The sequence below is a fragment of the Lissotriton vulgaris genome, chromosome 7, assembly GCF_964263255.1.
Source record: "Lissotriton vulgaris chromosome 7, aLisVul1.2, whole genome shotgun sequence".
Lineage (NCBI taxonomy): Eukaryota > Metazoa > Chordata > Amphibia > Caudata > Salamandridae > Lissotriton > Lissotriton vulgaris.
In genome coordinates, this window is record NC_141695.1 from 827,593,671 (window position 1) to 827,617,783 (window position 24,113).

The window sequence follows — 24,113 nt, forward strand, 5'->3', positions numbered from 1 at the left end:
CACTCTGACTAGGGTCCAGCGTTTGCCTATAAGGCTTTCTAGGATACCATGCGAAACCTGGGTGTTGCTGTGCATTATTCCTTCCCCTATCATCCTGAGGGAAATTAGATAGAGGAAAACAAAAACTGACTTTAAGCAGTGCATAACAGCTAGAGTATTTAGTTTTGGTGATCGTTGGATCGATCACTTGTATAGAGTCCAGAGAGCTTTAAATAATTTGCTTAATGATCCTTGGGTGGCTTGACTCCCTACAAAGTCCAGTTTGGGTGCAGATGTATGTTCCCGATCTCGACAACCCTGGCACAATGGCAGCAGATATGCCTCTTGACATCATCAATGAATGACTTCAGAGTAGAGAGCTCAAATTAAATTTTCAAAAGGTCTACCACTGAAGAAGTGAAGGAGCAACCAGCAATTTCTGGCTAGATTCCTAAAGTTGGGGGATCTGGTTCGAGAAAAGATAACCGAAAGAAAATTATTTGGCTCATCATTCAGAGCACTAGTGTCAGCCCATGGCATTCAAGGTACGAGAACTGTGATGTTTATCCAATTCAATCCAAAAAGCTTAATTCAACAGTTTATGTCATAAAAGCAGGTCACAGTTAAAACAACAATACATTTTCAACATTAAAAATACAATTAATTCATAGACTAAAACATTAATATTTCATACAACAAACATAATCGGAGTTCAAAGCATTATCAGATTAAAAAAGAGTGCTTATCATAATGGAATTAAGAGCCCTAATAAGTAAAAATAGCTAGGGGAACTTATTTCAGACATTGCCACAGAAATGTAGGTGGAAAACACAATCAGATAGAATTTGTGGATATTCATATGACATCTATAGTACGGGATCTGATTATACACATCCAGCTTAGGAACTTGCCTACTGCTATTGTAATACAAGGCAAAGTGTTGGTACACAATATTCTTAAAGCAATGCTACTCCTTCTAGTGCCCAAATTCTTACAAATTGGTGTCTGCCACGCTTTGCGAGGACCAGAATAGGCTTGGCAGACAAACAGGACGTGGGCATAGGACTCATTTAGTGCATTGCAAAAAAGACATTTACTATTGCCTGATTTGGCCCATTTTGCTGTATATCTTCTTAAAGGCAAAGTTCCCACTCTGAATTGGAAGTACAACTTTCGATCCAAGGGTTTAGATATGACATCCCAGTACAGTTCCAGACTTGGTTAAGGTTTAACTGTTAAAAAAGCCACAGTTAGCGATGAACTATCACTCTCTCTGAAGCTGTTGTGGTAGACCAATTCCCAATATCTTTCTTTTATAATCTCTTTAGAGGGGAATTGGCAACACACTGAATTTTCCCACAGCTCAAACATACCAATACTCCCCAGGGAAGCTCTAAGTGCTCTTAGCCAACTAATCTTGTGAAACCGATCTGATAGGATTACATCTTTAATGCCTGTGACGTATGTTGACAGTTCCAGAGTACACCATATTCGGCGCCAGTACAAGATGGGACGCAGCCTTGCTAGATCTGCCAATGCTTTCCCACTCAGATCTTGTAACAGTGGAAGGACCGGGGGACTTTGAGGGAGGTTGGTAATGTTTCTCGGGAATTGGTTTTCAGCGAGTGATAGCTTAGACAGGTTTTCAAACCATCAAAGTTTCACCCTGTAAAGCACTGGGCTGACCACTTTTACATTATGGATTTGTAGGACCGGGCTTATTGGCTTGGTCAGGGAGGTATTAAACACACTGTGTATGGCGCCTGATAATTACCGGTGTTTTAGTGAGGCAGTGTCGATCTGGCGCCTCCATCTCGTATCTTTTTTCAGGATAACTCCTAGGTAGGTGAATGCGTTAACTTGCTCTAATGGCCTCTTGTCTAAAAATATGCTTCCTTTAAAAGATCTATGTTGGTTAAAAGTCATTAATTTTGTTTTCACCACATTGATTTCAAGGCCCTCTAGGAAGCAACATTTTTCAAAGAGGGCTCGGTGTAATCCACTTGGGGTTTTAGAAATTATCAATGTATCGTTGGCGAACATTACAATGGGAATTGCAGAACCTGCAAGGACTGGGGCATCTGTAAGAACCGATGATAAAAACTCAGCTATCCCATTCATAAAAAGGGAAAATAAGGTAGGGGCCTTGGCCTACCCCCTTCAATACAGGAAAGGGAGTGATGACATTTCCCTGCCTACCCCAGCGTATCTGGGCAAAGTTGTCTTCAGGCAGGTGCGCTATTAGGGAGAGCAGTTCAGGAGGTATCAGTAGGTCCAGCAAAACAACCCAAAGCTTCCTACGCGAAACCAGGTCAAAAGCTAACTTAAGGTCGACAAAGGCAGCATACATGTTACCTTTGCCTAAGACCACGGTTCACCAATATAGTAGCCTAAACGGAATACTTTCTCAATCGTGCTGATGTGGTTTCGAAAGCCCGCCTGTAGCGGGGTAAGAATTTTCTGTTCCTCTATCCAGTCTTGGAACTTATCTAGCACCAATCGAGCTACCATCTTTTGTATAGAATCGATTAGGCTGATAGGCCTGTAGTTCCCTGGGAGGGACTTGTCACCATTTTTGTACAATGGAATAATCTCTGCCCCTCTCCAGGAATCAGGGACAGGGGTCTCTAGGGCAATCTCATTACCCAATGTCAAGATGTACCTATTCCACCAAGACTTACTGTAAAGGAAAATATCAGCAGGGATGCCGCCAATCCAAGGCGCCCTACCTCCCATGATTGTACTAAGGGCCATATCGAAGTCAGCTGCGGTAAAGACCTTGTCAAGGTAGTAATAATGAGGGAGTGCTATGACGTTGGCTTCTTCAGGTCCGTTTGCATATTGGGATTCAAAATGAATTACCCATTGGTCCTGGGCTACATGATTCGGTGGCTGGGGTCGGTAGCCCCCCACCCCATTTGACCAAATTCCAGAACTGTTAGGAATTGTGATTGGCACAAGCCAATCTGAGGTCCTGCCATCTGTTTTCATCCCAATTTTTTTTTACCTTCAACTGGTCTCTCCTACATTATGTCCTGGCTGTCTGAACACTGAATGGATCTTTCAACCTAATCGCTTCACTGAGATGTCGGCGGGCAGTTTTACCAGTTTCATTGAACCAATTGCACATGTTCTTTTGAGGGGTACTCCTAGGCCTGCATTCTTTGGTAAGATAAGAGCGCAGCTTGGCAAAAGATTTGCTATGTATTGCAGTTATGTGGTGTAATGATAAAAGGTCAGGGTTAGTGGAAAGGGTCTCTAAGTTTCCACGGCAATAGAAGCTAAAATATCTGGTTGGTCATTAGTAGGAACCAAGTCACGGGTGATTAGACGATTCTCAGGTAGTAAAGGTTCTTGTTGGATCGGTAGTTTAAAGGTGAATCATAGTGGGTTATGATCACTTTCCATGCGATCCTTTACTACCATGTCCAGAAGAGCATGCCATAATTTTAGATGAATTGCCAGATAGTCGATGCGACTAGCATAACTGCCATTATTAAAGGTGTTAGCCCCATGCCTATCAGAGAGAGTTCTTCCATTAGCTGGCCGCAATCTTTTTTCAAGGGCGATAGCTTTTATCTGTGATTTTTATCACTGCTTGCTGGTTGGAGAACAAACTGTTTGTTTCCATATAGTTTATCAAACCCCACCATATGGCCAGTCCTACATAGTAGGTCACGAGGTCACCTTGGTAGTTACCTGCCTCCTCTCGCTACCATACAGAAAATCCCTCTATAAGTATTAAATAATACAAATAATGATTCTCCCTGGCTGGAGACGTTGAAGGTTTCTACTTCTACAACTAATATAGGATGCACATCAGCTGTGAGTTTACAGTTTTCTACTGCTAACAAGGACGATATTTATTACCAACCACCTTTGGAAGTGTTTACCAGTTCTTCGTTACCACATGAGGCCCCTGTTATTGCACAGACTGTCTCTGGTTACTTTGCAGACATAGATGATTTTTCTTCTGATTCCTTGCATACCTGCCTACATGGTGTACTTGCATTTCTTTTCTGGCTGAAACAGACTTATCTGATTCCTCCGTGGTCCTATGTTTGGATTTCCATTTAACTGCTTTTCCTATTGGTTTAGATTGTGTCAGTATCTCAGTCCACCCACACTATATAGGGCAGACATACTGAGGTACTTTTATCGAAAAGATATTTGCAAAATTGAGTTGTGCAAAGAAGTACCAGTAGCAAATACTTATTGTCCAGTAGTTCTCTGTGTGTGGAATCCTACACTGCAAACTTCTATAATCGGTTTTGGATATTGATGAAACGTGGGAACAACTGTTCATTGTACAAAATCCCAAACAACAGTGTCAGCAGGGTGGAGTGCAGGGCTCAAGGGTTTGCTTCGGGTGCAAAGAAGAAGGCAGGGTGAGGGTGGAAGGGTAGTACAACAGAATAGAAGGTGCAAGATGTCAAGTAGTGACACTGAAGGGATGATCACATAAAGGCTGAACAGCTCACACAGCAATGTGAGACCACAAGAAGATGCAAGCGCACTGTTGCTGGCTACTGGACTATTGAGTCTAGTTGAGCCGGCCACATCCCTCACTGAGAAGCGCTACAGCAGGTGGCTCCAACCTTATCTGTAGGGAGTGCTGTGTCTGACCAAGGAAATTCCTGATGAGCTACTTGCATTTTTTATCACTGTAAAATAATGACGATGTGTGTTAACAAAACACTACAACCACTCAAAGCAGGATTATCACTAGTGACAACCCAAATATTGTAGGTGAGGTTACCAGCAGAAATTCTAGGAAGACGTTTATCAGCTGTAAATGCATACAACTGAGTAATGAAGTACCATTAAAATCATCACATGCCCTTTGGCACAAACGACATAACCACAGCAGGAAGTCTCCCCACCCCAAATTGAACTATTGTGCTGCTATCAACTTTGAATGTGCTTTAGAACTGTGGTATTTTTTCTTAGTCAGCACATTTTTTTGTGAAAATACACATTTTTTTCTATCAAATACCACTTCATTTTGGGCGAGTAAACAATTTTCCAGAAGAAAAGCCTTTTCGGAAAAAACATATTTTTTGCCTTCAAAAAACATTTATAAAATACAGAATTCAAACATCAGCTACTCGTTTAATCAAGTACTACGGAGTTAAAATGCCTCATATAGAGAGATTCTGCTTTGAAAACCTAGGTATTATCATAGGCTCAGGATGCTCTTTATAACGCTACAGAGGCCTGTGTTATGCTAATATTGCCCACCATTATTAACGGGGCCACCAATGTGTCAAGACTGGAAACCTTAACATCGAGGATACGCACTGTGTTTCAGTCATGGCCATTATTATGCGATAACTAGTCACCTTTCTGTCAGAGATGGCTAAAAGTAGAATAGGCATGCTCTTAATGTCAATGCTGGCAGCCAATATGGCACAATTATGCCCAAATAGTCAAGGGTGACAACTATTATGCCACTGACACTATTCTGCCTTGAAGGGACACAATTGCACCAGAGATAAAAACACTTATGATTGGGGCCAGCATACACATTTGACAGTCCTTGACACTAGGACTATCTCCCAGAAAATAATACATTTTATTAGGGAGGAACACAATGTCAGATTTTCTCTACCCTGGATCCATACCCTGCTCTCCTCAGCTCCTGGGCTGATCATGTTCCCAACTAACATTTCCACTTTAGCTCCCACAGTCACACACTTGTGAGTCAGCACCAGATACTGCAGCCACTCTTTGATTGACATTGTTCACACATGTGCATGATCGACTGATAGAGCAGGGCATATAGCATGGCCAATCTCTTTGTGACTTAGTTAGAATTAGAGTGAATATAGATGGTCATGTGGCAGACCCCATAAGCCAACACAGTGTGTGTTTCAGTGTTACCTAGAGGCCCTGCCATCGGTTTGGTTGGCGGTCACTGTGAGGGTCTTAAAATGAGCAGTTAATATGCACACAGTCTCTGTGATTGGCTTGGCTTTACCTTTGAGAGCTACTTTAGGGGTGCTGGCAAGCTACCAGTAGCTCCAGAGCTACTCGTTGGAGACACCTGCACTACAACCTATGCAGTTATATAGTGCAAGCTTCTCATACACTGAGAACTGCCATAAAGAACTGTAAGTCACCAAGACTTTATTTACCGCAGACCTGGCTGCAGGCAAAGGTGGACAAGCAGGACATAGGCAGTTAACATCTTCCCGTTGTGGAACCCATTCTCTGAAGGCAATCACCAAAAAAGATTCATCATGCCTGATTTCAGATCACTGGAGTCCACCCACTGATTGAAGGGGGGGGGGGGGATGCTGCAAATACTGGGCCTGGGGAACATACAGTCTGATGACACCTTAGCCAATGAACAACTGAAATATCTCCACCCAATCCAAGTCAATCCCTCTATCCAACCGCTAGCATAATATTTTCCACTATGTAGGGTTTAAAGTTCCTGGCAGACCGTGCACATAACAATCAGCTTTCCAGTAACTATAAGAAAACCCCCTTTGGAAAACGTCACCAGCTATCCATAGATGAGCCTGGCAAACAACAGCAGAGCAAAGAGGGACCTATATTTTAAACAACTTAAATTAAGAAGCAGCGAAATAACTCGTGATTAAGAGGCCCTCAAATAAATATGGAGCAAGAGCTATTGGCCCATCAGTCGATGTGCTCACATATCAATGTTTTCCCGTTTTACTTGATGGGTCTATAACTCTCTGGCCAAACAAGATCCCAAAACTTGACTTGCTATTCATGCAATCCACTCGTTTATTTTTAAATATAACAACCTTTACTCTACTGCTTAGACTTAGACTCAAACTGGGCTTACCCTCATTATAATTTCTTTAAAAAAACACCAATTAATTAATACTGTGAGTGTGTTTGTGCTAATTAGGAAACTTTAAAAATTGCTTCTCTTCACAGTACACTTTACACTATGTTTACACTTTACACTATGTTTCTCGTCTAATAGTACAAAATAACATCAATGTGATAACTGGTGAATATCAATTACCATCTGTAGCTGCTATGTTTGCTCTGTCAATGTCTGCTCGCTCATAGATCATTTCTAAAGTCAACAGTTAAAAAATAGTCTTATGAAAGGGATTGAAAGTGTTTGATCAAACACAAATTCTCTAGTTAAATTTAAGACCCCTACACAACAAAGTGACAGCAATATCTTGATTCCAATTTATTATCTGATGTAAATAAATAATGTTGTTGTAGTTGTTGTAGTGTTTTACATTTCAATTTATCAATTCGAAGGTTGTTGGCAGGGAACGTAGTCTGAATTCTGTTTATGTAAAACGTCCTCTTGAAGTACCTAAATATCCAGGAAGGAATACATACCATTAACATAAGCATATGTACTAATGCATTAAAGACTGAATGCTTTGCACCTAAATTCAAGGGTACAGTTTGTGTAACCTCAATCCTGATTTATTTCTTCTAAATAAGTACCTGAATCCACCCTTCTAAAATAATCGACATGCTTTTGTGCACTTTCCTTCTAACCACCAAAGAGCCCGAACATCACTACCTCTGCTAATAACTGATGATTTACTTCTCTAACTTCTGAAAAAACCTACCATCTCTACCTCCGAAATTTCATGATCATTTATTCCACCTTTTATTATATATTATTACCCTGCATGCCTACTATTTTTCTTGCGTATTCCTTGTAAATAACTGTTCAAACCTTGTAAAGCGCTCTGTTACCCACAGGTCAAGTTTGCGCTATGTAAAACTCGAAAAATAAAATAAAGAAATAACATTTCCTACAAGCACAGAAGCTTGCAGGAAAGTACTGGCTGGATTACCCTCAAGATTTCGATACCAAAGAACGTCTTGCAGTTACTGCACGTCTGCTTAATAATTAAGACAAGTCCTATTCTTTTTATGAAAAGGATAACACTGCATGGTCAATCTACGTATTGTGAGTGATACATGTGATGCCTGAACTACATATTCGACCCTCATTCCAATCTCTGCATCAAGAGTGCTCTACCAAAATGACTTTGCAGTACATTTTATAAACAATGAAGCTAGATACAGTATATCCTAGAAAGAAAGAAAAAAATATTTGTATATAAGTGTGAGTACATAGAACACCTCAAATAACAAGTGTATTAGGGTTTGTTAATGATCAGTGCTGCGAGAATCTTCAAGCATAAAAATGCCAGCTGCTGTGTCCTTGTCACTGTCATTCTCAAGATCGGCTGCTAATGCCACAGTTAAAGATGTATTCCTGAACACTGTATATATTAATGACCAGCTATGAAATAGTTGCCAAATCAAACACAAAATCAAAGGAACGTGGTTTAAATGGACCTACGATCTTCTTTTAGAAGGCCTGTTTCTCCTACGGATGCTATTACAGCATCCGTAGTTGTGGCACACTCTTGAAGCACCTGGCATTACCCAGCAAAAGAAATTCTTCATTTAAGCGTGCAGAATGTATTTGTTCCAGCTATCCAGTCACTACTAGCACAGTGGGGAAGTAAAAGGAGCTTTCAATACCAGACGATTAATAATTTCCTGTTAAGTATACACTCTCTTTTTCCACGCAAAGCCGTCATTGAAACTTGCTTGGCCAGAAAGCAAATCTCACAAACGTTCAGTTAAATCATAGATAAGCGGGGTGTGGAAAGTAAACAGGATAGTGAGAAACCACCCCAACAATTAGGTTCAAGGATTTTGCTGTAAATTGAACTAGCTTTCCTTAGATCAAAATGTATTAATGGAACAGAAAGCTTCACTGGTTATGAAAAATGCATATCTATCTGAAAAGAGCATCTTGAAATTCGTGTGGTCGTGCTCCAAGCACGAGGCCCAGAACTGGCAAAACCAGTTTCCTAACTCGAAATAGTCGGTCTGAGCCTGCTATGGACAGCCAGCATACCTTGCCTGCTGGTGAACTATCTCCTATCAGCCGAAAGCATCAAGAAACTCTGTATTATGAAGGACACTCGGTATGCCTTTCCAAAATCACTTGAAATACTTGGAACACAGAGAGGACTTGTAGCTGTTGTGTGTGGAGCAGGGCCAGACTGGGAACCCAAAGGAGCCCTGGCAGTTTTGTCCAACCAGCCCTGGGGGGGGGGGGGGGGAGGGGGGGGAGGGAGGGGGGGAGATAGGATGGGGGGCTGTGAAAGTGTGAAGAACTGCTGCTATTGTTACTGGGGGCCGATATTGCTGCGCCACCAGCGCCCAGTCACAAAACTGGCCCCCACTGTGGTAAAACCAGCCCCACATTTCTAGCCTCCCGGTGAAACGCCCAATGCCCGCTACGGCCAGTCCAGCCCTTGTGTTGTCTCTCTCTGCTGGGTTTCACTGAGGAATGTATTCCTGGAGGCCTGGATGTACCTAGTTGGTTGAAGGTCAAAAAATCCGAGATGAACTGAAGACACGTGATCACTGAAAAGAAGTCATAGTCCTGTAAACATGTGTGTACTTTGAACTAGTGCAGGAAAAGGTGACACATCAAGACCACCGAAAATCAGACTAGACATAACAAGCAATGACTGCTTAAAAGCAGCAGCTTACTTCTAGCATTAGCCTATGCATCTGGAAGATGGCAAACTCCCCACAGAGACGCATCTAGGTATTTGGAATCACTCCAGTCCTACCAGCCCTAAAAACATCCTAGGGTAGAAATCCTCTAATGAATAGTCTTAGTGCGCTTAGGCTCAACTTTTTTTGAGAAAACGATTTTCTTGCTGCTGGATGTTGTATTCTTTTCATTTACATGCAAAGTAAATTTTTAGGGATTTTGTTTTACCCCTCAAAGACTTTTCAATTTTCTTTTATATTTAACCAGTTTGTAGCCAACTGGGTAAATGAACATGTATTCCTACAAAGACAAGATTTCCCCCCCATTTTCCCAATAAAAATCAACTAGCACTTTTTTCATATTTAAAATGTTATCTTTAACTTAAACTCTGTCCGCACAATGTAAGTTCTTTATTTCTTACTGTTCTGTTTGGTTGACTTTTTAAACATAACACAGTCAGAGATTGTCTTGTACAGTAGTCTTGCTGGTCGGGTTAAGTTACTAAAGAGCAACCACCGTTTCACTCATTGTAACATGCATGCCTGTTGAGATCCTCCTCTTTGGACAATGTGGCTGTCTAGTCACAGTTCACATAAAAACTGTGGTTCACTTTCCCACAGTCAGGCCATCAGAGTCCCTACACTTGATATAATTGTGCACAGGAGGCATAGTCATTCGTCCACACCCTCACTTTCTCCCATTCTCTGTAGGCAAGGTGAAGCCAGAAAACCTGGGTAAAGATTGGACCATTTTGATAGTGAATTGGTTCAGTGCCTGCTGGCCCAGCATTTTCCATCTAGCCAAGTGGTCAGGTCCTGATGAAAGCAGCATGTCCCCTTCATTGTTGATTCAGTACCACGACCACCAAGGATTCTCTTGAGCCAGTTTCCGTATGTATAATGTGCCACATGGTAGGTCCCGGGTCAGTTCAGTCCTTGTAGAATGGTGGTCTCCTCCAAAGTTAGCTCCTGCAGGAGCTATTTCCTCAGTAGCAATATTTTTCAAATGAGCTCCATAAGAGCTTTGGTTCCTGTGGGAGTTCCTTGCAGATGTGTGCCCCCTTATCAGTAAATGCAAGGAGCTTGCCCTTGGTTTGGAGTCTTCTTCCTGGTCAGCCCTTGCAAGAAGAATGCAACCATTGTAGGACTTGAGGAAGCCCTGTGCCTTCTCGAGCACTTATTTCCAGCACAGTCACTGGTTGTTTAGCACATGCAATTATATTGTTCATTCTGAAGAGTGACTTCATTTCCACTATCGACATATAGCATGGAAGGTCTCTAAAGAAAGAAGAAAAAAAGTTACAAGCTACTTGACGCTATCCTTAAAAACCAGCAAACCCTACACAAAGAAGAACTTAACATTAAATCAACCCTCATACAGTTTCACACCCAAAAGAGGGATATATTAGAACCAAAGACCATCAACCCATCACACCCACAGAGAGTCTAAGGTCCATCAAACCTTAGGCACCCACGCCTTGACCCCAAGCTCAGGACAGATCACAAATATAGATACCCTGTATTGCGACAAGGCTCATCGTTCTTAATCAAGTTTATGTCCAACTTCCACATACATAAAATGTGTTTTCCTTACATTTTATTAAAGAGGATGAGAACTGATGCGGTGAGCAGCGGCTCAGCAGAAAGGACGGACAACAGTTGCACACAGGAAGCAGAGACCTGGGTGGGGTTTGATGCATCAATAACAAACTAGAAAAAATAAAGAAATATCAAAGTCGGGCAGTGAGGAACACAGCAGTACTAGAGGAGAAGGAAGTCCACAGTGAAGGAGATAGCCTTAATACCAGAAGAGAAGGCAACAACACTCTCAAATCTTAGTACGCTATCTGTGGATCAGAGAAGTAGATATATTATGAAAATAGTTTGAAAACTTACAACAGGAAAGGGGGAGCAGGACAGTCCATGCACAAACTAGGACTAAATGGAATACCCTCAACCAAGAATGGAGAATGTAAAGTCTTTCCACAGAGTGGGTTCTGCATAAGTAGTATTCTAAATCAGCTAAAACTTACCATGACAGAGCTACAGTCCGCATAGTAACTGGGCCAGATGGGGCCCATGCAGCCTCCCAATTCCCTTACAATCAACTTCTTCCGCTGCACAAACAGGTCCGTCAGGTTTGTGCCCACCTATAAGAGGAGCATGACGAAAAAAAGCAGTCCCTGAGAAATGCCGAGGACATGCAATAGAATTGTACATAGTATGAATTACGTGCACTGACAGTATCATGTAAAAAACACATTTTTCAAACCGTCCACAAGAGCGGGAGAATGAGACTGAAGGACATGGAAAGGAGCTACAGCATCACAGAGTGATCTGGAGGTTTAGGGCATTCACAGCAAAATATGTCCCGTTCATTAAGAACGTTGTTGAATTTGCGGGGGAGGAAAGACCGCCTAAGCGCGTCTTAGAACTGACTCACTGAACTGGATACAATAAAGTGGTTTCCAAACGAGATCATCCAAAATTCAGAGTACATTGGAAGGCGGCGAAGAATCAATGACCGCATGCAACTCTTAACAAGCCTAACACAGTACCACAAACAATATGGAACCTTCTTTCCAGGGAGTAACCATGCAGCTCTGGGATGTAAGGTACTACCACCTGAGTGTGAATGTCTGATGGTATAACCTAAGAGTGGAGAGTGATGGATTGCGCATAATGACTTGAATTTTAAAGAGGGTATGACCTGAATGTAAAGAGGTCATATCATGTGATTGAAGTGTAAACTGGTCAGTGGTTATGGACGGACCTAGTGAAAGTGACCTGAGGGAATAGAGTGCATTGAATGTATGGGAGTCAGTGAGTGTTACTTAGTGAAAGGGAGTCATAGGTGGTGATCACCTCAAGGTGTGATTCAAGGCATACTGGTGAATCAGACGTGGTACCTCAGAAGGATGTATGACGTTACAACGCATACTTTTACCACGCATACCATTACAACGCGGTATTTACAACGCATACCGTTACAACGCATAGCGCTTAGAGGTGCTGGATAGTGGTAAGTATAATTTTATATTCCAACTCCAGTCGCCGTGGACACTAGGGAAGGTGTTGGATATAAAATTATACTTATTCCCTATCCTAGAGCGCCCCCCAGCCAATGCGTTGTAGTGGTAGTGCGTGGTAAAAACTTTGTTGTAAACGTTGTATACCACCTCAGAATAAGGAAATAAGACATGGTCTGAGTGTGAGGATCAGGCTCCACGACTGGAGTGTGTGGGTCAAAATGTGACCTGCCTTTTTGTGTGCACATATACCTATCTAAGCTTTGGGATTCATTAAGACTCCACCCAGCTGGCAAGTACCTGGGTACAGTTCATAACGAGAAAGGAGGATTTAATTATGATGTATAGAGGGAGAGGTCTTCTCTGTCTAGGTTTGCAAGCCATAGTGGTTCTTTGTTGATAGAGTATAAGGAAGGGCCTCTTGAAGTCAAGAAGTGTAGAAGCGAGCCTAAGCTGTGGTTGGATGTTGTTCCACAGACTTGATGTGTAATTTGAAAAGGTTTGTTTTTAGGCTTTACTTTATTACACTTTTTGATTTCCAATCTTGCAGTGCTCTAGTTTGTGTGTTGCATTGATCTCCTTTAATGCTTTTGTTTCACAAGGTATCAATGTGTATCAACAAATCCTATGGATACGGTTGACAGAGATCCTGAGATCATACGGGACGTTTGGCGTACTCACCACAGTTCTGAATTTGACTATGACAGACGGCTTATTCTGCTGTACGGTATTATGTATTGGCAGTGCTGCACCTGGCATTATTCATTAGTGTTAAGAGGCCCGGACCAGACACAATTTTCTGGATCTGAGACTTGGATTCAACTACATTATAGCGAAATAACATTTGTTGCGTGATCAGCCGGGTCAGAAATATCACCGGTTGAGAGGTTAAAACAGTCATCCTAATCGCAGAAAGCCCTGAAGAAGTCAAGGGTGTAACTACCCACTGACGAAACACGTGTTGGCTGGTTTTGTGAAAGAATACGACATAAAAAATGAACCACACCGATGAAGGACTATGTCTTCATTTGTGAACTTCAAGAGCAGTGTCTCATCACTACTTTTTTACTCTTTTTCAAATGCCTAGGATTTGTTGTGTATTGTTTCGGACCGCCTGGTCCCAGTTTGAGGGTTTAAGGGGCTATTTTCCCCCACCTGTAGCACCGCATTTATTTTGTGATAAATTAATACGGATCACGCTACTTGGTCTTGCGCCACTGTAATCACCTGTGAGAATTAGTTACCACCCCTGCTTCTCAGCCAAGGTATCAATGTGTGTCAGTAATTACAGCCTTGTAGGCGATGCAGCTGGTTTTGAATGTGATGCAGGTTTGTAGGCATAGCCAATAAAGTTTGCTACAGTCCTGGGGACATGGTGTCTTGCAAAAAACCTTTAATGAATTGAAAGGCAGTGGGTACGACAATTGTATTGGTGCAAAGTGAGTATTTGGGACATTGGTCTCCTATCTATGTGCATAGTTCTCACTTTTCCTTTGATGTAACATATGTAAAGTGATCCGATACCCTCACCGGGTCTAGTTTGTGCTATACAAAACTTTATAAATAAATAAATAAAATACTGACTGAGTCGCAGATAACTATCTACAAAGACCATTGTGAAGCAAGTGCTCCAGTGCCTGCGTTTTCTGTAGTTCAAGCACTGGTCTCCCTTGTGGCCCCACTGCAGCCAAAGGTTGCAGGACTTATTCCAGGATTGCAAAGCGTAAAAGCAACCTTCCTGCAATATATGTGTAGAGAACACTGAATGCAGGTGGCGCATAGGAAAAAGGCAACACTGGTAACACGAGCAAGGGCTAAGTACTGCTGAGACTGCAAGCTCATCCGTCTGGTGTCATTGTATTGGGACAAAAGTAATCAGCAAAGTTTGTGAAGCAGTTGTGCCCTGCACTTGTACATTTTCTTGACGCATCATTATATAACAAGAGCTATAAAAAATGCAAACCCTTTTCCCCTCTTCTATCCTTCTCAATCCAAATAACTGGCTAACATATCCATCACTCAAATTACTTTATGGGTTCCGGAGTAGTGTGCTACTCACCGAAAAAGCACTTTGTCGCCTCGCCAAGGGTGTCTTATTTCAGATGGCCCCTAAGTCTGGAAAGCACTGGGGGGCAACCCTGACGAAGCTGTGGAGAAGAAAGAGGAACTACCTGCTGCCTGAAAAGTTTTGTGGCGTGGCCAGAGAAGGTAAACTGCCTCACAGACCTCCAAAGCCTGGTAGTTGGAGGAACCTGTGTGGGAGTATCCTGATGGACTGATACTGGCCTAGTGACGAGAGTTTTCCCTAGCCAGCTGCTTACAGGAATTAACACAGAGTGCTTACATCAGACAGCACAGCAGGTTCCATTGTCTTTAACCATCAATGAATGTATGCGTGCTCCAGCTCAAACTCTCCCATTTAACTTACTGGTGAATTAAAAGTACATACACAAAACAATTGGATTATTGAGACATGCCTATATTTAAGGAACCTACGGCACAGAGGTACTGGTTTCGCTGCTGATTGGCTTCCTAAAGTCATGCATTCAAAAGAGTAATGGCGTTGAATCTCGCATGAGGTACATGCTCTTTTCCAGGATGCGCAGAACACACTTGAGGCTGTCAGGCTACAATCTCAACTTACCGTGGGAAGAGTTGGGGGAGCCTCTCCAAGGTCACCTGCTCCATCTTTAGAGCTCAGCTTTGCAGGCGTTAGTTAAAGAAAAGCAAGAAAATAAAACTGCCTCGGAATACCCAAGAGTAACCACAAAACAAAAGTCTATATAGCTGCAAAAAGAGTGCAGAACCAATCAAGATTTGCTCTGCGCTCTCAAGACACAATTTATGCCTATGTGACCATTCAGTTAGCCACAAACGATTGTAGCCATCTTTGTCCTTTACAGCCAGCCTTCAGTGGCTTATAATAGCCCTAGGCTATGTTAGACCTTGCAGAAAAATCTCAAATAATTAAACAGCAGTCAAGTTTTCACCTCCATGGCAAAATCCCTCGAAAGGGTCAAACTCCACATCGTGAGGAAAGGTATCCTTCAAGCTCACACGTGTCTTTACTCTTTACTTGTTGCTTGAAATCTACATGACAAGTACCCTGTCACAGTCATGCTAGGCGCTTATGATGTGGATGGAGGTCTAAGGTTCTGTCTCTGTCTCTGTCTCTCTCCCCCTCCCCCACTCCCCCCCTCTCCAATGACGGATCCTACCCGGACCAGAATGACCAATCTACCCTCTGAAAAGTATTCCTGGACAGGGATGGGATTCTGCCAGCCACAATAACACATTATGATCCAAGATAGGGTCGTACCTTGCCACAGAGACTCAACATCAATGTCCACGGACTGTCCACCAGCACAGAATTCACAAAAGGATATTTTGCAGTCTCTTAAGTAGTAGTGTTTTTCCGACCCCAGAGGCTCCAAGCAGCAGACACATGATGAGTAGACATATTGTGGAGCACTCGGTGTGCGTGCAACCTAAGAATAAAAAAACACTCTTGGTTATCAATTGCATTCTCCTCTGCAGTGACATAACATTTTAATTCACACCCACTTCCAACAGCAAGGTCACAGGTTTTAATCCATGCCATGCCATGTTCAATGATTGTTAACTTCTAAAGCCTTTTCCCTACACACTTTCATACTTCGGTCACAGCCAAGTGCCCGAACTAATGAGGTCGCACCAACACCCCACCTATTTTAAAGGTTATACACTTTATTTCCTCTCCAAGCCACATGACTGTTCTGGACAGCCTTTTATCCTAATTCACAACTATTAGAGGTGAGCTATCAAACGGAGTCACCATAGACCCATCAAATAAACAGTACCACCCTTTCCAGAATTACTCCCCCAAAATTCTCATGCAAGACCTCAACACCCTAGCATCATCATCCTGCCCCTTAGCTGGTGCTAAATCCCTTGTGTGCAGTAAAACCTAGCGTGAAGACAAACACTGGCAATTATTATCCCTGGAATTATGCTCGCTATATCTGAAGCCCTATGTGCCCTGGTATATACAAGAACTCACAGACCACAAACAAAATGGTCCAAACTCAACTCCAATTTTGAGCTTGGACTCTCAAAACATTTGTATTTCACTTGTAGAAACCTCATCACCACATAAGATGCTTCCTTTGACAAAACAACCATCCTAAAATAATCCAACAGAAGTAAGGTCTTCAGAGCTGTCAAACTATGTAAACTCACTACCGAACCCTTTGATAACTAACATAATGGACAATGAAATGCTGTCAATTAGTTCTTCTTAAAATAAATTAGATAAAACATTAAGAAGACTGAATTAATCAACATCCCTCCCCCACCTCCCGGCTAAATGTCGAAATGGTCCTTCAATTTGCTCATTCCGTTCTGACCAACTCCCTTGACTTTCTCATAGCAATCGCACCTGAATGCAAACAACTCCTCACCGCTCTCTTAACAGCGTGCTGGAGGAATATAAACCAAAGCCAATGGCTACCTTCCACAATGCATCGTCCCACACTTGCCAATTTAGGCAGTAGGCTACCACTTTTCTTCAGCACTACTGCCTTTTTAGGTCAAGCCTTGTTACAGCGCACATGCGCTGCTCGCTCTGCAGGGCATGCTGTATTATGGTATGCACTGGAAGCCCGCACACTCCCATATTTGTCATTGGTTTGTGTCATTGCCCTTCATATAAATACAGACTTCTGATTCGTAATTAGGCTTGTTAGTCCCTCCTTGGCACCGCCTTGTCTTCATTTGTAAACTCCCATGGTTACTGGCCCTCTTACTTCGGTTGTTACATGGTAGGTCCTATTTTAGTAACGAAGCACTAATTTCTTTAATGCGTTTCTCCTCCAGCGGGCACAACCTTCTATCCTGCAACATTCAGGGTGCCATGCGCTTTACAGTCTGTCACGTACACAATAGATAGGGGCGCCGCTCCGTGTTTCAGTACGGTGCCTGCTTTGAGTGTTTTTTTATTTTTATTTAATTACTACGGAAGTTGCTTCACGTACATGACACAGTTACTTTTATTTTTAAAACATGTAGGGGATGCTCAGAGCACATACTTGGCGGGATGTTACTTTTATTTAATTAAACTTTCACATGCTTCACGCTATATTACTTGTAGATTTTTTTTAAACACACTCAGCGCAGTGCCGGACGTTCCAGGGCAGGTGCTTTGAACATGACTCTAGCGAGCCGTCCGTGCAATTGAATAGTGTTTGATGCTCAAAACTAATGAGTTTCAGGGCACCAGGGAAAGAAGCACTACATACGGGTGTAGCAAGCTACCCATCCGCTAATGAGCTTCAGCGCTTTGTCAGGGTAAAGAAGCGCTATAAGTGTAGTCATAATAATGCTCTAGACATCTGTCTGGCACGCACTCCTTCACCCCTTTGGTCGGGGGTGCACAACCTTGTAACTTCAGGTGATGCCCATTGTCCCTGGAGCAGAATTCTGTCCAAAGTAGGTGGTGCGCTGTGAGAGCTCCAGCAGTCTACATAGACGTGGATCTTGTACATGACGGGGCGTTGAGCGCCATGTTTTAATATTCACTGAACACCGAAGTGTCAAGGAGGTTTCAGGAGACACCTGGCAGAATTAAGTAATCACCTTTCAGCAACACAAAACAAATAAAAAACACAGCTATGATTTTATTTCCATGTTTCTTTCATTCCTTTCCTTTTCATCACTAGAACGTGTGTAATTAAGGCATCATAGACAGAGAATAGCTCATTATCGTCAGGCAGCCATTTGATTTCAATTTGTATAACGCAAACCTCTGAACTAAGTGAGTAGGTATTTGAGCAGCAGCTCCTGCTTTGGCGCTTCTGCGTCTCTTATAAATGGATAGAAACACGTTCGACCGAGCACATGAAATGGTGTCGAACTTCCTTCCAGTGCTCATTTGAAGCAGAATCAAATCAAATCATAGATTATTTATTACGCGCGCATATCACTCGAAAGTCTCATGGCACACAACTAGAAATCCCACTTTCATCGAAAAACAAAATTGCAGTGTTCAACACAAGACGTGCCTGAACAGTGCTTTGAAGTGGATGTACATTTCACAAGCACAGTAGGTTGTTTGTTGCCAGAGAATGCTTTTCAACCTCCATCGCGTCACCCAGTCCTCCAGGAACAAGCGCTTCATTACACAGGTGCACGTCCCACCACCGGACCTAGAACAGATGAGCCCTTCAAAACTATTAATCGTGTCGATTCCTACAGATAAATCATCGCCCCTCCCTTGGGAAAGTAGTCCACACCCCCAATACGAGAAATTCCAATATATCGTTAATTACAACCCTTCTTTGTCACTTAAAGCCAATGCCTGTATGGAATTCTCGACTCCCGCTCCCTTATGAAATGTTCTACTGCCCGTACCTTAAAGATTGCCATTTCGTGTGCCAGAAGACTCTCCACTAGAAAACCTCCATTTGGAGCAGGGGGTCAGACACACCACACATTATCAGTAAAACATACATTGGCAAAGCCTATAGGTCTGACGTTGGTTGCCAACTTTTCAATTTGCCAACATTTGTGAATGGTTTCTATAAAACTGTACCGAGGGGGTGTGTGGCTCGAAGCGTCAAGATGGCGGTCACACTCTAAGAGTGCTCCCGACCCCTCCTTCATCCGCTATGAAAATCGCCACCATCAGTAGCCACCCGTCCCCACTAGCAGTCACCAACACCTCACTGCAGCTCAAAGTGGGCATCGGTGGCGAGTGGAAGCAAGAAATAGTACTACAGCAGCCGGTTTCTAACCCAGGCCTCCCAATCACGTTGGGGCCAAAATAGCTGCCCACACTCATCACGGAGCAGGGCTGTAGCTCGATTCCAGGCTCCCCGACAGCCAATGAACGGAAGAACCCAAGAACCCGCTGCTGGCTGAAACTCCTGTGCAGTCTGCAGCTGAGAGCTCGGGCGCCGAGTGGCCCTCTCTTGAGTAGAGCCTCCCGAGATTGGTGCTGCTGCGGGTGGGGCTCGCAGGTCCTGAAAAGCGCCTATGAGGAAGAGCGGATTTGGGGCTGCGCCCGTCCCACCTAATTGTCACGCAAGACAGCAGGGATTGGCTGAGACAACCATGCAGTGGAAGCCTCATGAGAGGAGCCCCCCTCCCATCCTCCATACCCACCCGTCACTGAAGCTCAGCGGTGGCTCCCAGGGGTACCCTTGAATACTGCCGTGAGGTGTGAGACTGGACTTGGGGCTGCGCCCCGGGAGGGCAGTCGCCCGATCGCAGGGAGGGGGTGTTCGGCTGCGATTTTGCACAGCGCCCGGCAGCAATAGACCTTCCTTCCCTCCCCCAGGTGGATCTGGATATCCCGGCGCACACTGATAAGATGGCGGCTAATGCGCGCAGCGGGAGAACATAGCGGCCGGACTTTTCTCCGCGGCCTCCCTGTGGGGACGTGTGGACCGGACACGCTCTTTGACAGTGGGTGGGCTCCTGAAGTGCCTCCGTATAAGTGATGCAGCATTTGGCCCAGTACGTGTCCCTCACCCCCACTGAGGCGGACTTTTGGGTCACCGACCAAACAAGCGGAGTAGTCTATACAGGCAACCCTATCCAGTCCCCAGGCACTGGTATACCTTACGTCGTGGAAGGCCTTGGTCCCCTTTTCCCCCCACCCTAACCACCAAACCTCATTGGAGCTCCCCTGGCCGGCGAGGGGGCTGAGGACTGGTTGGGGCACGCTTCTTGGATGGTGAAGGGCCCCAGCCGCGGAGACACCTACTTTCTAATTGAGGGGCGGGTGTGATCCGGGGGGCAGCAAAAGCATTGGACTCCGCTGGGAGAGTGAACCACTGCGCTGTCCCACTGTGTGGCTCAGCAAGGCGGCACCTAAGAACCTACAAGCGGGGGGGATCGGCTGCGAGGTCGCGCAGCGGTGGGCTCCCGGACCCTGCCTCCCTGCCCCGTTGGGGCCCACCGCCCTCCACACAGGCCGCCCCACAAAACTGCAGTGATCACTCGTTTCCCTACCTGGCTACTTCACTGGTAAACCCCAACTGCCTTCTGGATGGTGGGGTGCGGACTGGTTGCATCTATCAACCGAACAAATCCCGGGGTAACCACCTGCTCCAACCCCACTCCCCAGCCAACCAACGTAGCCCTACCCACAACATAGTGGAAAGTCGATTAATCCGTGGGCGAACGTGGCTGTAGCCTGGGACTTGCCTGCCCTCTTACCTACTGCAGCTCAGAAACATAGTAGAGGGAGCCTCCCCTGTCCGAAGTGGAAACTTGCCTGGTCACTACCACGTAACCCGGCCAAGGGGTCGCGAGGAGGGGGGCCCCGTCACCCAGAGGGATCAACAGTGACCCACAAGAACACGCATGTTACTTAGACGAACCAGCTAAAGTACTCCATATGATACCATTCGACATCTAGCAGTAATACCACCACCTGTGGACCAATCCTGAACTCGCCAGCCATGGGGAAAGACCGGTGTCCAAAGCCACTCGCAACAAAGACCAAAATCGGCCAATACACTGTCAATGATGCTGAAAGCTGTGGGTTACATACTCCAACTGGATGCGACCTTAACACGATCCTGCAAGCAATCAGCACCTCACAGGCCTCGGTTGAAAACAAGATTGGGGTGGTTCAGGTCAATATGGCCTTGCTCCGACAGGACCTCCGTAATGCAACAGCCTGTATTACCGAAACTGAATCCTGCATCTCCTCTATTGAAGGCAACATCCTAAGCTTGAAAGAGTAAATGACCGACCAACAAACCCAAGCTTTGAACTCCACAGAAGATGCAGGGAACAGGTCCAGACGCAACAACCTATGCCGGATGGGATTCCCGGAGGGCTCAGAACATGGCCCGATGGAATCCTTATTAGAGCACTGGATCAACTCATGGATGTCCAAAGATACACTATCCACCTGGTAGGAGGTAGAACGAGCACATCGCTCCCTGGCTCCAAAACTCCCCGGATGCCCCACACCGACCCATTATAGCCAGGATCCTCAACTTCAAAGACAGACTTGATCCTGCAACAAGCCCGCGTCCAGAAAACCGTAATCCCACACCATCATGATATTCCCAGACTATACCAGGGAAGTCCAAAACGCAAAGACGCTCTTATGTGGAAATCAAACAAAAACTGTGCACCCTATACCTGCAATATAGATTACTTCAACCCTGTCATGCACCACAGACTTGACATCACAGGGACCCCCTTTGCCTCACGAATCCTACACACCAAACAGTTGGTGAGCTGAACCGAAACCATGGGTATCTGTGATGTGTGGCGGTCATGGAGTCCGCAGGATACCCAATACACCCACACCTCAGCAGAACACCACAATCAATTTCGCATCGACATGATGTTCATGCCAGCCCCCGAATGTCGCAATGTTAGAGAAATATGTATCCTCCCCCAAGACATCGCAGACCATTCACCTCTGCTCATAGCCTTAGGTGACCCCCCAGTCACTAACCCACTACCTGGTGCTCCTCTTAGTCGACTTCGAGAAAGCTTTTGACTCCATCGACTGGGGATACCTGCAAAATGTTCTAACAGCTATGGGCATGGGCCCCGACTTCCTATACTCCAAACAGACTGCAAGAGTGCTTGTCAATAGTACACTCTCACACACTTTCTCAATAAGAAGAGGGATGGGGCAGGGATGTCCCCGCTCACCCCTCCTTTTTGCTCTAGCAATAGAGCCCCTAGCCAACCTCATCCGTTCGGACGACAATGTTCGGGCTGGAATTGGGCAGGCTGTCATGAGGACAAAATATCCCTATATGCAGATGATGTCCTACGTTTTCTCGCGGTTCTGGCCCAAGATGCCTGCAGATACTGCAGACCTTCGAGCGAGTTTCCGGGTTACGCTTGAATTCGGCCAAATCGACTCTAGTTCCTTTGCATCTATCAAGGGAGTGCTTTGATTGGCAGTCTACCATCCCTATCAGATGGCAATCTTTCAAATACTTGGGTATCTGGGCGCTTAATATTACTCCTCTTGTCACCAACGGCCAAGCTAGACCTCCAGAAATGGCAAAAACTACCACTCAACCCATTAGGGAGAATAGCACTTTTGAAAATGATGATCCTCCCCAGATTCCTCTATGTTATTCAAAATACTCCATTCCATATCTCCCGGGCCTGGTTCAAAGTAAAAGACAATCTGATTACAAGGTTTCTTTGGAATGGTCTGCGGCCGCGCATGGCACTTTCTCACTGCTAGATCCTACCCTGTGATGGAGGCATGGGTTTAAACAAACTTGTATCTATACTACCTAGCAACCCGTCTCTTAGCATTGCACGATTAGTTTAATGGGGTCTGGTCTGACCCTGCTTATAGGACCGAGCTTAACAACTTGGGCCTCTCTCAAATTCAAGCTATGATGTATGGGAGTCCCATCCCCAAGGACCTACCCAGGGTAACCCGAGTGGTCCTACTGGCCTGGTGTGCCTCCCTGCGTCACACCCACTGGAAGGAGAGACTGACTGAAAAAACACCCCCCTGGCAGGGTACATGGCTGCGGGAGGTAGAAGGCGTGGAGGGATTCAGGGGTTGGGACCTGATCGGCATCTCACATCTCGGAGATGTGTGGGTCAGTGACCATATTCGTTCTTTTTCGGATCTGCAGACCAGGCACTCACGTCACCCGTCCCAGTTTTATAAATATTTGTAGCTCTGCCATGCCCTGGACGTGCATATAATGACAAGCACATCACTTCCAGAACACAGCCCCTAGAAGCTAAAAAAAAACAATGGGCAACCTGAGAAAAGGGGGAGTCTCATGCCTTTATCGCACTTTAACTAACAATAGTCGTACTTCCCTTGATCCGTTGAGAGCTAGGAGGGAGACCTGGTTGGGTGCTCTGGAAGACGAAGACTGGAGAGATGCCCTGATGGCCGCCAAACCTATCACTGTCCCAGCCAAACTTTGCCTGGTCCAACTATACTACCTACATGCCTCTTATCTCACCCATGTCTGCCTACAGTCAGGGCAGATAGCAGAGACTAGTGCTTCGGACGGTGCCGGTCAGGACAGGAAGCAACGATCCGGGTAGACTGCAGATGAGAGCAGGCCCTCGATGTCTCCCATAGTGTGTTCGCATTGGGAAAAGAGTTGAAAAACAAACACAGTTTACAGAAAACAGTGCCCGGCCGCGCAGCCACGGCCACACTACACATTACACACAGCCCCTGCACCATCACAGGCACAAGATGCCTTCATGCCATGTAGTGGGCAAAACACATGCCATATCAAAAGCACAGCCGTACAAACATGTATTCTTACCCTGATCCACAGCAACAGCACAGATTTGATGCAAACCTCCAAACAATCACATGCACAGCCCAGTCCCAGGCACAATGTGGCCTGCATAACACGGCTCCAAGCATTAATAAAAGCAATAATAGAAGGCATTGTTATTTACAATACCAATAGGTCAAAGTTTAGGAAATACGAGACCTATTGATTTGCAAATGCTTCTTTTGTATTCCGTCCTGCTGTTCTTTATGAGACAAGGGCAGACCTGGTTAGACACGAGCTACCACAGTTAAGACATATGTAATACAAAACT

The 24,113-nt window shown here is 44.7% G+C and overlaps 1 protein-coding gene across 5 annotated transcripts in view; it reads right to left on the reverse strand.

The window, feature by feature from the left end:
• Positions 1 to 7,138: 7,138 nt before the first annotated feature.
• The window catches only part of ARL16 (ARF like GTPase 16), a 44,569-nt gene continuing 27,594 nt past the window's right edge, over positions 7,139 to 24,113 (reverse strand). For 2 of the 5 annotated variants that reach the window (XM_086931117.1, XM_086931118.1), the window contains exons 2-6: positions 15,937 to 16,039; positions 15,196 to 15,253; positions 11,556 to 11,672; positions 11,117 to 11,232; positions 9,919 to 10,800 (exon numbers count right to left, since the gene is read on the reverse strand). In XM_086931117.1, the coding sequence (XP_086787243.1) occupies positions 10,635 to 10,800; positions 11,117 to 11,232; positions 11,556 to 11,672; positions 15,196 to 15,253; positions 15,937 to 16,039 (560 nt within the window). In that variant the 3' untranslated portion in view covers positions 9,919 to 10,634. Of the gene's footprint in view, positions 10,801 to 11,116; positions 11,233 to 11,555; positions 11,673 to 15,195; positions 15,254 to 15,870; positions 16,835 to 24,113 lie in introns of those variants that run through there. The other 3 variants (XM_086931119.1, XM_086931121.1, XM_086931120.1) reach the window with 3 other exon arrangements.